We start from the raw sequence: 15600 nt of genomic DNA on the forward strand, positions 1-15600 counted from the left end.
CACAGCAAGAAGGTCCTGGGTTCGAGCCCCAGGATAGTCCAGCCTCCGGGGTCGTCCTCTGTGTGGACTTTGCATGCCCCCCCCCCGTGTCTGCGTGGGTTTCCTGTGGGGGCTCCGGTGTCCTTCCACAGTCCCTTTTCCAACATTGAATTTAAGAACAAATATATTAATATTAACGTGTGCTGGGCTCAGCCATAGTTTCCACTCCGAGGTGCCACATCAGCACAACTGCATCCATCTCACGCCGACCCTGCACACCAGGCATGCTGGGAAAGCGCATCGCTGGCCATCTCATCTGTCATACATGGAGGTTTGCTAAGGTGTTGTTAAACTCGGATGTAAAGCTTACTGGTTTAGGACAGTCTGTGCTGCGCAGCTTCAGGCACAGGCACAAGACCTGAGTTTCCAGCCCGGTGGTCCAGCGTAATACTGGATAACCGTGTCAACAGTCGGTCAAAACCACATTACATGTGCTGAGGCAGCACAGGCTTACATCGAGCCACACACACACACACACACACACACACACACACACACACACACACACACACACACACACAACCTCCTCCACCCAGGATTGAAAGGCGAGTGACCCTGACATAAGGAGATTTTTTTTTACACACGCTGACTTCCCTCCCTGCTCTCTCTCTCTCTCTCTCTCTCTCTCTCTCTCTCTCTCTCTCTCTCTCTCTCTCTCTCTCTCTCTCTCTCTCTCTCTCTCTCTCTGTCTCCACTTCTCTCTATCTCTCTCTCTGTTTCTACCTCTCTCTCTATCTCTCTCTCTGTTTCTACCTCTCTCTCTATCTCTCTCTGTCTCTACCTCTCTCTCTCTTTGTCTCTACCTCTCTACCGCTCTCTCTCTGTGTGTTTCTACCTCTCTCTCTCTGTTTCTACCTCTCTCTCTCTCTGTTTCTACCTCTCTCTCTCTCTCTCTGTCTCTACCTCTCTCTCTCTCTCTCTCTGTGTCTCTACCTCTCTCTGTCTCTACCTCTCTCTCTCTCTCTCTGTCTCTACCTCTCTCTCTCTCTCTCTCTGTCTCTACCTCTCTCTGTCTCTACCTCTCTCTGTCTCTACCTCTCTCTGTCTCTCTCTATCTCTCTCTGTCTCTACCGCTCTCTACCTCTCTCTGTTTCTACCTCTCTCTCTCTCTCTCTCTCTCTATCTCTCTCCGCCTCTATCTCTCTCTCTCTGTGTGTGTCTACCTCTCTCTATCTCTTTGTGTGTCTGTCTCTCTCTCTGTCTTTCTCTATCTCTGTCTGTCTATCTCTTGTGTGTGTCTGTGCTCCTCTTCCACCCTAATATTCACCTCCTCCCATTGTTAAAGGGAGAATTATGGCGAGAAGGAGCTCCAGGTGTTCTAAATGTCTCTTGCCAGTGTTTACGTCTCTGCTCCCCTCCTCTCCCAAGGTTTTAACGGAGCAGTTTGGCTGAGCGCAAGATACGAATCTCTCTGACAACTTCCATGTCTGTCTGTCTGTCTGTTTGTCTGTGTGTTGACCTATCTTACTATTTATCTGTTTGTCTGTCCATCTATCTGTCTGTCTGCCTGTCTGTCTGTGTCTGCCTGTCTGTCTGTGTCTGCCTGTCTGTCTGTGTCTGCCTGTCTGTCTGTCTGTCTGTGTCTGCCTGTCTGTCCGTCTGTCTGTATGTCTCTGTCTGCCTGTGTCTATCTGTCTGTCTGTCTGACTGCTTATCTGTCTGTCTGTCTGTCTACCTGCCTGTCTGTCTGTTGGCCTATCTTACTATCTGTCTCTCCATCTATCTGTCTCTGCCCATCTGTCTATCTGCCTGTCCGCCTGTCTGTCTGTGTCTGCCTGCCTGCCTGTTTGTCTGTCTGTCTGTCTGTCTGTCTGTCTGTCTGTCTGTCTGTCTGTCTGTCTGTATGTATGTATGTATGTCTCTGTCTGCCTGTGTCTATCTGTCTGTCTGTCTGACTGCTTATCTGTCTGTCTGTCTGTCTACCTGCCTGTCTGTCTGTGTCTGCCTGTCTGTTTGTCTACCTGTCTGCCCGTCTGTCTGTCTGCCCATCTGTCTGTCTGTGTCTGTCTGTCTGTCTGCCTGTCTGTCTATCTGTCTGTCTGTTGACCTATCTTACTATCTGTCTGTCCACCTATCTGTCTCTGCCCATCTGTCTGTCTGCCTGTCTGTCTGTGTCTGTTTGCCTGTCGGTCTGTGTCTGTCTGTCTGTCTGTCTGTCTGTTTGTTGCTCTACCTCTCTGTCTGCCTGTCGGTCTGTGTCTGCCTGTCTGCCTGTCTGCCTGTCTGTCCAGGGTTCTGAAGGAGTATCTGGGGGAGAAGGAGGTCCAGCTGTCATTGACATTTGACGCGGTGGAGGAGGCAGACCTGGGGAACTACACCTGTTATGTGGAGAACCACATAGGGCGGCGCAGCGGCAGTGCCATACTGCAGAAGAAAGGTAGATGTCTTCTCTCTCGTCTCTTCCTCACGCTGTTAACAGACAGCAGCAAAAAGGGTCCTGGTCCATCCGTCCTTCGTGTCTACAGATGTGTTCTTACACACCTGTGGGGGGTTTTTAGCTCTCCAGAGTGAAAGCTTGATGGTTATTTGTGACTCCTCCCCCCTGACGTCTGTCGTCTACCTGCTGCAGCAAGCCATCACCCGGCCTGCAAGCACATCAGTGTTGGCCAACTGGTGTCTACTTTCAGGGTTCCCAGGGTCGACACCGGCCTCTGAGACGAACCGCAGGGCTGAAACCTCCCGTGGGTGTGTAAGAAGGCATTGGTACGGATGAACGGGTGATGAGTGAGGCCCGGTATCTCGTAGAGAACCGTCTCATCTTTTTATTTTCTCTTTTCAATTTGAGCAGTGGGTGTGGTAGTAGAAACGCTGTACAGTCACGAGAAACCGTCCGCCGGTCGCTCCTTTACCTCCTCGGGATCTCACGTCCTAAAATACCAAACGTGGTGCAAGGTTGATAAGGTTTGTTTCTTCCATCTGCTTGTGTCTTTCTGCGTCTATTTCTTGGCCTGTGTCAGCTCCTTCCCTCTCACGAGACAGCCTGACATCACACAGAGTTTACAACCTGCTTCACCAGCGAGCTTAGAAACGACAAGACACAAGTTACATAGCTTAGAAACGACAAGACACAAGTTATATAGCTCAGAAACGACAAGACACAAGTTATATAGCTTAGAAACGACAAGACACAAGTTACATAGCTTAGAAACGACAAGACACAAGTTACATAGCTTAGAAACGACAAGACACAAGTTATATAGCTTAGAAACGACAAGACACAAGTTACATAGCTTAGAAACGACAAGACACAAGTTACATAGCTTAGAAACGACAAGACACAAGTTGCATTGCTTAGAAACGACAAGACACACGTTACATAGCTTAGAAACGACAAGACACAAGTTACATAGCTTAGAAACGACAAGACACAAGTTACATAGCTTAGAAACGACAAGACACAAGTTACATAGCTTAGAAACGACAAGACACAAGTTACATAGCTTAGAAACGACAAGACACAAGTTACATAGCTTAGAAACGACAAGACACAAGTTACATAGCTTAGAAACGACAAGACACAAGTTGCATTGCTTAGAAACGACAAGACACACGTTACATAGCTTAGAAACGACAAGACACAAGTTACATAGCTTAGAAACGACAAGACACAAGTTACATAGCTTAGAAACGACAAGACACAAGTTACATAGCTTAGAAACGACAAGACACAAGTTACATAGCTTAGAAACGACAAGACACAAGTTACATAGCTTAGAAACGACAAGACACAGGTTACATAGAGGAAGAGAAAAGCTTGGAAACACATTCTAGATAGATAGATAGATAGATGGATGGATAGATAGATAGATAGATAGATAGATAGATAGATAGATAGATAGATAGATAGATAGATAGATAGATAGATAGATAGATAGATAGATAGATAGATAGATAGATAGATAGATAGATAGATAGATAGATAGATAGATAGATAGATAGATAGATAGATAGATAGATAGATAGATAGATAGATAGATAGATAGATAGATAGATAGATAGATAGATAGATAGATAGATATGACTTTCTATCTACCTTCCTAACAACCTACACATGTCCTGTCCACTGGCTGGGCAGATATTTGGGATGGAAAACGTGTAATTGCTCCCAGCGGCTCCAGGGTGCATGTGATACACATGATGTGTCGCCTGTGTGGCGCTGCAGGGTTCTCCTGGTCCCGCGTCAACAGAGATGGCGGGCCGGCATCTCTCCACATTTAAAGACCTCGTAGGAAACGACAAAATCATTGGTGTGGCTCAAAATGATTTTTATAGTTATTGAAGCATTGCATTTACATGAACATCAGCCGAGGGCGCTCTTTTCCATTTTAGCGCTATTGCTGCTAATGGGATGATGTTCAGGAAAACCTTTGTTCCCCCCTCAAAACATGTGGAGGGGGGGCGGGGGTTGCCCTTATTTAATAGATATAAACTCATTTCAAGAGTGCCCCATTTTTTCTCAGGCAGTTATCACAGACGGTATGTTGTCAGTATTTACCAACGTGTCAAATTCCCCTCCAAGCCAGCTGCGATGTAAACCCGCATTATGCTTGGCGGGTGTAGACGGGTGTAGACGGGTGTAGAGACAGTCTTTACGGAACCACCTGAAAAAGTTTACAGGTTGAACAAAAAAAATATCAAAAAGGTCAACACCGTTCTGGTTTCGTCCACGCTCCAAACAGTTGCCACATACTGGGCAGAGATTTGGTTTGCATGAAATATTTACCTCAACAAGGTGGAGGCCACCCCCCGCTGACCTCGCTGCAGTGGCTTGTTTTCTGTCTGACAAGCTCACAGAGCAGGCTGGCATGAGTAAGGGAATACGACCCAGAGAAGACACACACACACACACACACACACACACACACACACACACACACACACACACACACACACACACACACACACACACACACACACACGCAGAAGAAGGAGGAGGAGGAGGTGAGAGACACAGAGAGACCTACATGGAGAGACCGCCTGAAAGAGAAAGGGAAGGGTGTGTGTGTGTGTGTGTGTGTGTGTGTGTTGGGGGGGGGGTAGGAGGAAGATATGACGGGTGTGAGAGAGCAGTAGGAGTGTGAGTGGGTGGGCAGGTGGGGGGGGCATAACATGTAACGTAGAAAAGCAGGAGGCGATCAAATGGGGCGCAGAGCAAGCAGCGGAGAGAGATGGGGAGGCGGGACGGAAGAGAAAGAATAAATATACGAAGGGATAAACATGAAAAAGGAGGAGAGAGGGGGAAGTGTAAGAGATCAAGATACAATAAAATAAGAACACACAAAAAAAGCAGATTTTGAAATGGTCTCTCTCTGTGACTCTGGCAGAGCGCCATGGTTGTCAAATCTACCTTACTAGAGTATACTAGTATAGTAACATGTATATAAGTATAGTGACCGTGTATATAAGTATAGTAACCATGTATATAAGTATAGTGACCGTGTATATAAGTATAGTAAGTATAGTGACCGTGTATATAAGTATAGTAAGTATAGTAACCATGTATATAAGTATAGTGACCGTGTATATAAGTATAGTAAGTATAGTGACCGTGTATATAAGTATAGTAAGTATAGTGACCCTGTATATAAGTATAGTAACTGTGTATATAAGTATAGTAAGTATAGTAACCGTGTATATAAGTATAGTAACCGTGTATATAAGTATAGTAAGTATAGTGACCGTTTATATAAGTATAGTAAGTATAGTGACCGTGTATATAAGTATAGTAACTGTGTATATAAGTATAGTAAGTATAGTAACCGTGTATATAAGTATAGTAACCGTGTATATAAGTATAGTAAGTATAGTGACCGTGTATATAAGTATAGTAAGTATAGTGACCGTGTATATAAGTATAGTAAGTATAGTAACCATGTATATAAGTATAGTAAAAGTGTATATAAGTATAGTAAGTATAGTGACCGTTTATATAAGTATAGTAAGTATAGTGACCGTGTATATAAGTATAGTAACCGTGTATATAAGTATAGTAAGTATAGTGTGGGGTACTTTGGGATTTAGTAGCCCCCCATCTATTTTTTATTTTATATACTTACCTTCATTGACCACTCACTACTAGTAAAGAGGGAATTGTCTGCTGTGTTGTTGTGATAGCCGGTTCTCGCCACAGGAGGGCACTGCAGGTTAACTGCTTCTAGCCTGTGTGACGTAGTGTTGGCTCTCGCGGTGCACTCTGGGACATTCGGGTAGAGTCGTCAGATGAGTGTTGCCGTTCGTATAGTGAGCCATGCTCTGAAAACGTGTCCTCTGTAATGTCTATTTGACAGATGGAGTAAAACAACAAAAACACCAGCCCTTGTAAGTGTCATTCTTATCAAGTGTGCTACAAATATTGGTGCCGAAACCCGGGATTAGCGCCATTGCCACCATTGTCAGGAGAAGAAGTGGGGAGCGGAGTGAGAACACGTGACCAACAATGGAACTGGAGCTTGAGCAACTGCAAGACAGGCTGAGTGAGACCCTCCTGCAGTTAGGGCTGGACCAGTTAAAAGAGGTGTGTGTTATTGCTAAAGTCCCCACTGAAAACCAGACAAAGAGGCATGCGCTGATCAGACTTATTAGTGAGACTGTGGATGAAGCAGTTGAGAAGGAGGATGAAGAGGTAGCACGTCAGTTTCTGTCCAGACTGGTGGACCTCTCTAGTGAAATGAAGCAGAGAGGGGCGGAGTCACATACTGGTGCAGGTGCAGACAGTACTAACAAGGATGCTGCTGAATTGGCAAGCTTACATGAACAATATCAGGCCTTACAGTCCAGCTTTACTGCATCCACAAAAGCGCTTGAGGAAGAGATATCACGCCTCAGTGAGAAACTAAGTCTTAAAGAACCCAGTAGACCTAGTCAACCTTCAAACCCAATCCCGTCAGTAATCCAACCCCCTGAAGTGACCATACGCAGAGACTTTAAGATAAATGGCCAAATAGGAGAACGGGGGCAGATAGACAAGTTGTCTTATATAAATCTTACGCATCAGATTGATATGGGGGTGAGAAAAGGCCACAGCGAGTTGGAGATAATAGAGGCTGTAATCCGAGCCATCAGCCCTGGGCTGACTCTCCGTGACTTGTTAGAGATCAAAACCGAACTCACCCTCCCTCAGCTGAGGACCATTCTGAAAGGCCATTTCAAAGAGGATAGCTCTGTGGACCTATATCACCGACTAATCAACATCACACAGGGCAGTCAGGAGTCACCACAGAACTTCCTGTTCCGAGCCATAGCATGTAAAGAGAGACTCTTAGCAGCAGCGAGAGAGCCTGGCTCTGATGAACAATACAGCCCTGAACTGATACAGAAGAAGTTCCTAAGAGCTGTGGGAACTGGGCTAGTGAGTGACCAGGTAAAATATCAGCTCAAGAGCTATCTCGATGATCAAGCAACTACTGATGATGTTCTCATTGTTAAGATGATAGAGGCCGCAAGTTTCGAGTCAGAGAGACAGCGGAAATTCAAGAAGAGCTCCCACAGTAAGGAAACCAGAGTGCGGGAAGTGCGAGGTGAGGCACATCAGTATCTAGGAGCGGAAGCTGCAGTGGTCGGGGGTCAGGAGTCGTCGCCATCAACATCCGCGAGTGTGAAAGCCCTTAAGACACAGGCAGGGAACCAAAAGGAGTCTGCGTTCTACTAGATAATCCAACAGCTGAAAGGAGAAATGGAACAGATGAGAAAAGCCATGAACCACTCCTCTGGCCAAAGACCTTCTTGTCAGCAGCAGCCTGTGAGGAAGCGCGGATGCAAAGCCTGTCAAGACAGTGAAAGGGGCGACCAGTGCAACCACTGTTTCAAATGCGGACAGAGTGGCCATCTTTCAAGAGGGTGTAGAGCTCAGAGGCCTGAAAAATCGGAGCAGGTAGACACATCTAGCTGTACTGTCACCAGCAAGCTCATCGACGACAGTATTCAGCTACTAGAAGCCAGAGTGTCTGCCCGACAGCGAGACGAGGCAGGGCGGGAACAGCAAGCACCCACAGTGAGTCATATCTCCTCAAAACGCCAGTCACAGCTGCTGAACCTAATTGGAAAGAAATACATGATAAACTGTTACATTGATGGCGTAGCCACGCAGGCATTGTGGGATACCGGGTCGCAGGTCTGCCTAATCAGTGAAGAATGGAGGAGAAAACATCTCCCACACACCAAGGTGAGAAGCACAGAAGAGATCCTTGGCCCTGGCACCCTGACTGGTAAAGCAGCAAACCAGACAACCATTCCTTTCTCTGGATGGGTGGAAGTGACTGTCCAGTTAGCACCGAATAGCACCACTCAGACCCCACCAATGGAACTCACTGTGCCAATACTAGTAACCACACACCAGGGCACCGCAGAAGAACCGATCATCGGTTACAATGTAATTGAACACCTGTTAGAGTCTGGAGCTGGACAGCCATCAAGTGTAATCACAAAGGCACTAAGCATTGCGTTCGCGGTTGACTACAAGAAGGCTGAAGTCCTCGTGAAGCTGATAAAGAGCCGAGATGATATGGAAGGTGAGGGGATGGTTAAAGTGGGCCGAGAAAGCATGACTATTCCGGTGGGCCAGACAAAGACTGTTAAGTGTGGTGTTAGAGCAGGGCCCCTCCAAGCAGACCAGAACGTCCTCTTTGAGCCTAATGTGAACCCAAAGTGGCCAGAGGGCCTGAAGGTGGATGAAAACATTGTATGTTTACAGAAGGGAACCTGGTCACGCATCGCTGTCCCAGTGACTAACGTCACAGCTCATGACATCACACTGCCGCCACGGACTCCCCTGGGGCAGACCCAAAGAACTAGAGCCATCTACCCTGCCGCCGTGAAGCCGTTGGATGTGGATGGGACTAGTACAGTGAACCCAGTCATCCCAGGGACCTCCACAACAGGTACAGAACGAAGACCTGTGATTAGAGACACAACAAAGCTGAAAGGGCCAGGTGATGTCAAGACGGAACACCAGGAGGAAGATCTATGGGACCCGCCTGTCCCTCTGAACCACCTGACACCTGAACAACAACTGCAGGTGAGAGAGCTACTGCGGGAGGAGAGTAGTGTGTTCGCACGAGATGACCATGATGTGGGGACTATTCCATCACTCCAGCTCAAGATCCGCCTGAGTGACACCACACCGGTGAAGCGGACATACACATCAGTCCCAAAGCCTCTTCATAAAGAAGTGAAGGAATATCTCGAGGATTTACTGAACAGAGGCTGGATAACTAAGTCAAAATCACCCTACTCAAGCCCAATCGTGTGTGTGCGGAAAAAGGATGGGAGCCTCCGCCTCTGCTGTGACTACCGTGAGTTGAACAAGAGGTCCATCCCAGACCGCCATCCAATACCACGCATCCAGGATATGCTCGACAGCCTGAAGGGGAGTGCCTGGTTTTCTGTCTTGGATCAGGGGAAGGCATATCACCAGGGGTTTCTTGAGGAGTCCAGCCACCCACTGACTGCATTCATCACCCCGTGGGGATTATATGAATGGGTGAGAATTCCCTTCGGACTGTCCTCAGCACCAGCAGAGTTCCAGAGGTCCATGGAGGAATGTTTGATTGGGCTGAGGGACGACATTTGTCAGCCGTATTTAGATGACAACCTGGTCCACTCAACCACATTCGACGAACACCTCCAGCACCTGAGAAGAGTACTGCACCGCTACAGAAGCCATGGAATCAAGCTGACGGCAAGAAAATGTGAACTCTTCAAAAACCAAGTAAGGTTCCTGGGAAGGCTTGTGACCAAGGATGGATACACAATGGACCCCGCTGATGTGGCCCCGGTCCAGGCACTGAAGGAGAGAGAACCTACGACCATCGGAGAGCTCAGGAAGATGCTGGGATTCATCTCGTATTACCGGCCCTACATACCTAACTTCTCCCGAATCGCAAGGCCTCTCTATGACCTCCTCACCCCAGAGAAGACAGCAGCGGGGAAGCTCAAACAAAAGAGAAAGGACAATGGGAGGAAGGGCTCCCGAGACCATCTGCCCTCCTCTCACCCAGTTAAGTGGACAGCTGAACACCAACAGGTCCTCTGTCAGTTGATTGAATTCCTCATCCAGCCACCAGTGTTGGGCTACCCAGACTTTGAACAGCCCTTTATCCTTCACTGCGACGCGTCACGAGAGGGCCTCGGGGCAGTATTGTATCAAAGACAGTCACAGGGTGGGCTGGCAGTCATCGCGTACGGGTCTAGGACACTGACAACTCCTGAGAAGAACTACCATCTCCACTCAGGGAAGTTGGAGTTCCTCGCGATGAAATGGGCCATATGTGAGAGATTTAGAGATTACCTCTACCACGCTCCATCATTCACTGTCTACACAGACAATAATCCCCTCACCTATGTGCTCACAACAGCCAAACTGAATGCGACCACCCACAGGTGGGTAGCAGAGTTAGCCGATTTCCAGTTCTCTATCAAGTACTGGCCTGGACGAGCCAATGGGGACGCAGATGGCCTCTCACGCATGCCGATGGAGCAGTACATGCAGACCTGTTCACAAGAAGTACACCCCGAGGTCATGAACAGTGTGACCCAGGCGCTGTCAGTACAGCTGGAGAGAGCTGAGCCTTGGATGTGTCCGGTAACCATAGCCAAAGCACTAGCCGAGTTTGAGAGGGAACATACATCACCTGTGGCAGAGATACCCAGTCAGACGGTGAGAGACGCCCAGAGGGAGGATGCTGTCATTGGTGAGGTGCTGAAGTACATAACCTCCAATCAGTGGCCTCGGGGAAAAACACAGTGTGCAAGCAGGGGTGTTGCGACACTCATGAGAGAGAAGCATCGGCTGTGCCTTGATGATGATGGCATCCTGCGCCGGAAAACAGCTACCCGAACTCAGCTAGTCCTGCCGAAAAAGTTCCATGGGCTGGTGTATAAAGAACTGCACAGAGACCTGGGCCATCTAGGCGTGGAGAGGGTGTTGCACCTGTTGAGGGACTGTTTCTATTGGCCTCACATGCAGAAAGATGTGGAACATTACATCACACAGGTGTGTAGCTGCCTGAAGACCAAGCGCCCCAACAAACCAACCAGAGCCCCTCTCACCAACATCGTGACCACACACCCATTTGAGATGGTCTCCATTGACTTCTTACACTTAGTGAAGTGTAAGGGAGGGTACGAGTATATACTGGTGGTTATGGACCACTTTACCCGTTTTGTTCAAGCCTATGCATGCAGAAACAAAGCTGCCAAGACCGCCGCAGAGAAGGTATTCGGGGACTTTGTGCTGAGATTTGGTTTCCCGGCGACGCTGCACCATGACCAAGGGAAGGAGTTTGACAATAAGCTCGTCGCCAAGCTGCAGGAGTACAGTGGAGTCAGGGGTTCTCATACAACACCGTATCACCCGCAAGGAAATGGTCAGGTCGAGCGTTTCAACAGAACGGTTCTGGCGATGCTGAGAAACCTGCCAGCGGTTGCGAAAACGGATTGGAAAGCGTCACTCCCAAAGGTGATACATGCATACAACTGCACCCGAAATGAAGCGACCGGATTTGCACCTTACTATCTGTTGTTCGGCAGAAATCCAAGACTTCCCATTGACCTGATGTTTGGCCTTAGAGCAAAGGACCAGGCACTATCCCATCAAGAATATGCAGAGAAGTGGAAGGCCCGCATGAATGACGCCTATCGCCTAGCATCAGAGACAGCACGGAAGGAGGGGGCCAGAAACAAAACACTATACGACAAAAAGGCCCACGGGACAGAGCTGTATCCCGGATGCAGAGTTCTCATCCGCAACCTGAACGAGAAAGGAGGACCGGGGAAATTAAGACCATTCTGGGAGGACCAGGTGCATGTAGTAACACAGAGGAAGCACGCTGACAGCCCTGTGTATGAGCTGAAGCCGGAGAATGGAAAAGGACGAACCAGAATCATGCATAGGAACCTTCTTCTGCCATGCGACTTCCTGCCGGTGGAACCAAGAGAAGAGGACTTACCTGTGAGACCTAGACGGGAGAGAAAGAAGACAGACAGACAAATGCAGTGGAACCAGGAACAGGACAGTGACTCAGATGATGAGGATAACTGGAGATGCATCGTGAGACGACCAACAGTCAGAGCCAGTGAGCGGATCCAGAGTCAGCTGAGCCCAGACGCCTTGGAGTTCTATCCGGAGGAAAGAGACGGTCAAGATGAAGAGGATTTTGCGGAGCAGCCTGCAACAATAGAGGACAATGGGACAGTGTCAGAGAATGGCGAGACATCTGGAGCTGAAGAAGAGGATGAGCCCGATGACGACAAGAGCCCGGAAGATGCCTTGCAGCCTCCACCAGAAGATGCCTTGCAGCCTCCTCCAGGGGAAGCTGTGCAGCCTGCCAGAGAAAAAGCATATCCTTTGAGAAATAGAAAACCTACACCAGTGTTTACTTATCACAGACTAGGGCAGCCTAGTGTGTCTGGTAGATAAGCAAATCAGACAAGTCAGTATAAATAAATAAATGAAAAAAAAATTGAAAAAAAAATTGAAAAAAAAAAACCAAAAAACTTTTGACATGTTACAATTGTTATAGCTATGTGATTTTAGTTGTCCTGTGATCACCAGACATAGAGTTACTGTAGCATTGGTGTTTTAGAACACACCTGTTACCACCAGGGATATTACTATTACAAAGTTATTTGCTTTTAGTCAGATACTATAGCTCCCCGGCCTCAAGACGGACGAAGCAGTGGATTCAAGTGCACATTATTTACTGCAAACATATACCATTAATAGGAGATTGTGTTATATGTTATGACTGATTACAGTACAGTATCCAGATTGACTCCTGCTTAGTAATAACCTATATTTTCAATGAAAAGTTATGCAATGTGGACTGGTAGATTTGTTATGTCGGGACGCCATTATCTTTTTGAGGGGAGAGTGTGGGGTACTTGGGATTTAGTAGCCCCCCATATATTTTTTATTTTATATACTTACCTTCATTGACCACTCACTACTAGTAAAGAGGGAATTGTCTGCTGTGTTGTTGTGATAGCCGGTTCTCGCCACAGGAGGGCACTGCAGGTTAATTGCTTCTAGCCTGTGTGACGTAGTGCTGGCTCTCGCGGTGCACTCTGGGACATTCGGGTAGAGTCGTCAGATGAGTGTTGCCGTTCGTATAGTGAGCCATGCTCTGAAAACGTGTCCTCTGTAATGTCTATTTGACATATGGAGTAAAACAACAAAAACACCAGCCCTTGTAAGTGTCATTCTTATCAAGTGTGCTACAATAGTAACCGTGTATATAAGTATAGTAAAAGTGTATATAAGTATAGTAAGTATAGTGACCGTGTATATAAGTATAGTGACCGTGTATATAAGTATAGTAAGTATAGTAACCATGTATATAAGTATAGTAACCGTGTATATAAGTATAGTGACCGTGTATGTAAGTATAGTAAGTATAGTGACCGTGTATATAAGTATAGTAAGTATAGTAACCGTGTGTATAAGTATAGTAAGTATAGTAACCGTGTATAAGTATAGTAAGTATAGTGACCGTGTATATAAGTATAGTAAGTATAGTGACCGTGTATATAAGTATAGTAAGTATAGTGACCGTGTATATAAGGATAGTAAGTATAGTAACCGTGTGTATAAGTATAGTAAGTATAGTGACCGTGTATATAAGTATAGTAAGTATAGTAACCATGTATATAAGTATAGTAAGTATAGTAACCGTGTATATAAGTATAGTAACCGTGTATATAAGTATAATAAGTATAGTGACCGTGTATGTAAGTATAGTAAGTATAGTGACCGTGTATATAAGTATAGTAAGTATAGTGACCGTGTATATAAGTATAGTAAGTATAGTAACCGTGTATAAGTATAGTGACCGTGTATATAAGTACAGTAAGTATAGTAACCATGTATATAAGTATAGTAAGTATAGTAACCGTGTATATAGGTATAGTAAGTATAGTAACCATGTATATAAGTATAGTAAGCGTGTATATAAGTATAGTAACCGTGTATATAAGTATAGTAAGTATAGTAAACCATGTAATGTTCTTATTGTGTAAGAAATGAGACTTTGTTAAGTTTGTAACTCGCTAGCTGTGCTAGCTCTTTATTTCCTGTCGTCGAAGCCGCTTTCTTCTTCTCTCTCGATTACCCAGGTGTACTATAGCTCACGAACCACAGCGACACCTGCAGGTCGATGATATATGTAACTTTTGTTTAAAGAAACACTCAACGGTAGGGAAAGTGCTCAACAAATGAGCAGAATAATCCAGTGAGTCAAGCAACACACATCACGTGACGTTGTGCACGTGTTGCGCATGACGAGGCCGCTTTATTGACAACTGCTGATTGCTTATGGCATGAAACAGGCTTGTACTGTCTCATAGAGAATTTACTTGACTCACTGGATTATTTATATACTTAGCACATAAAGTAAGGAAATGTGTGTTGATAGATTATTTCTTTGTTGTAACAACGCTTCTCGGCAATAAATCTTATACCGTTGGAAAGCCTGTTTATTCCCCTTTTAAATGGCGCCACATGTGTAAGGAACATCCATTTGTGGGATGAGCAGCAAAGCTGAGTATGTGGGTTGCGCCCATGAAAAACTTGCCAAATCTTCTCTGCCAATGCCAAACAGCTTATTTTGCTGCTGCTGTTGACTCTTGTTTTGAGCTCCTGGTACCCCAGGTGCTGACAATCAGCTGCCTGATGTAAGATTCATCGCTAAGAAGCATTGTTACAGCAAAGAAACACCTACCAAACACACATTTCCTTACTTTATGTGCTAAGTTTATATATATATATATATATATATATATATATATATATATATATATATATATATATATAAATGCGCTATAGACATGTCATTACATCCCCTTTCCTAAGAATGTTACATAGCATAACGACAATTTTCAAGGCTTCCATGGGAAACATTTGTTGAACATACGATTGGAGTAAGTCACCATAAATTTGTGCGTTGGCACAAAAAAGAAACACACACACACACACACAGTATAGGTGCACACGAACATGTATCCACGTACATATGTACCCATATACACAAACCAAAAGGGAAAAGCCAGTATGTGTCACTGTCCACAGGTGGTGGCTGATGTGAAGCTGCAGCGGTGGAGCCAGTGCTTCCTGTATGGGTGGTTTTGTTCGTAACGCGTCAGATGAGATCAGTCAAACACGTGGTAAACTATGTGTGGGACTGGCTTAAAATTATGGAAATGGAGCACATTCTGTGCACTCGTGTTTGTGTGTCTGCCTGCCTGTCTGCGTTTGTATTCGTGTTCAGCGTTTAAATGTAGGGGGTTTGTGCCCCGGTTTGGATCGCTTTCCCTCTCTTGCCCACTTTCCTTCCTCCCTCCCATTTAACTCCTGCTCTCTGAGGAGGCTCTCCCTGTCGTCTCTCTCTCAGGTTCACGGTCTTCTCCTGCGCCTCCTCCCTCTACACCGTGTTTCCACTGGGCTCAGCAACACCACATGCACTTCCTTTACACTGACTGCAGCAGACCTCATTCCAGGATTATCTATTTAAACTTTGCAGAGGGAAAACATGTTCTATTAGAACGACCAGGATTTCACTCCCACCGAAA

The 15600-nt window shown here is 46.1% G+C and overlaps 1 protein-coding gene across 1 annotated transcript in view; it reads left to right on the plus strand.

The window, feature by feature from the left end:
* il1rapl2 (interleukin 1 receptor accessory protein-like 2) overlaps positions 1-15600 on the plus strand; it is a 343193-nt gene that overhangs the window by 292688 nt on the left and 34905 nt on the right. Inside the window, exon 8 of the mRNA XM_056277780.1 lies at positions 2271-2422. Coding sequence (XP_056133755.1) covers positions 2271-2422 — 152 coding nt within the window. The remainder of the gene's footprint in view (positions 1-2270; positions 2423-15600) is intronic.

The sequence above is a fragment of the Lampris incognitus genome, chromosome 1 (genome assembly GCF_029633865.1).
Source record: "Lampris incognitus isolate fLamInc1 chromosome 1, fLamInc1.hap2, whole genome shotgun sequence".
Lineage (NCBI taxonomy): Eukaryota > Metazoa > Chordata > Actinopteri > Lampriformes > Lampridae > Lampris > Lampris incognitus.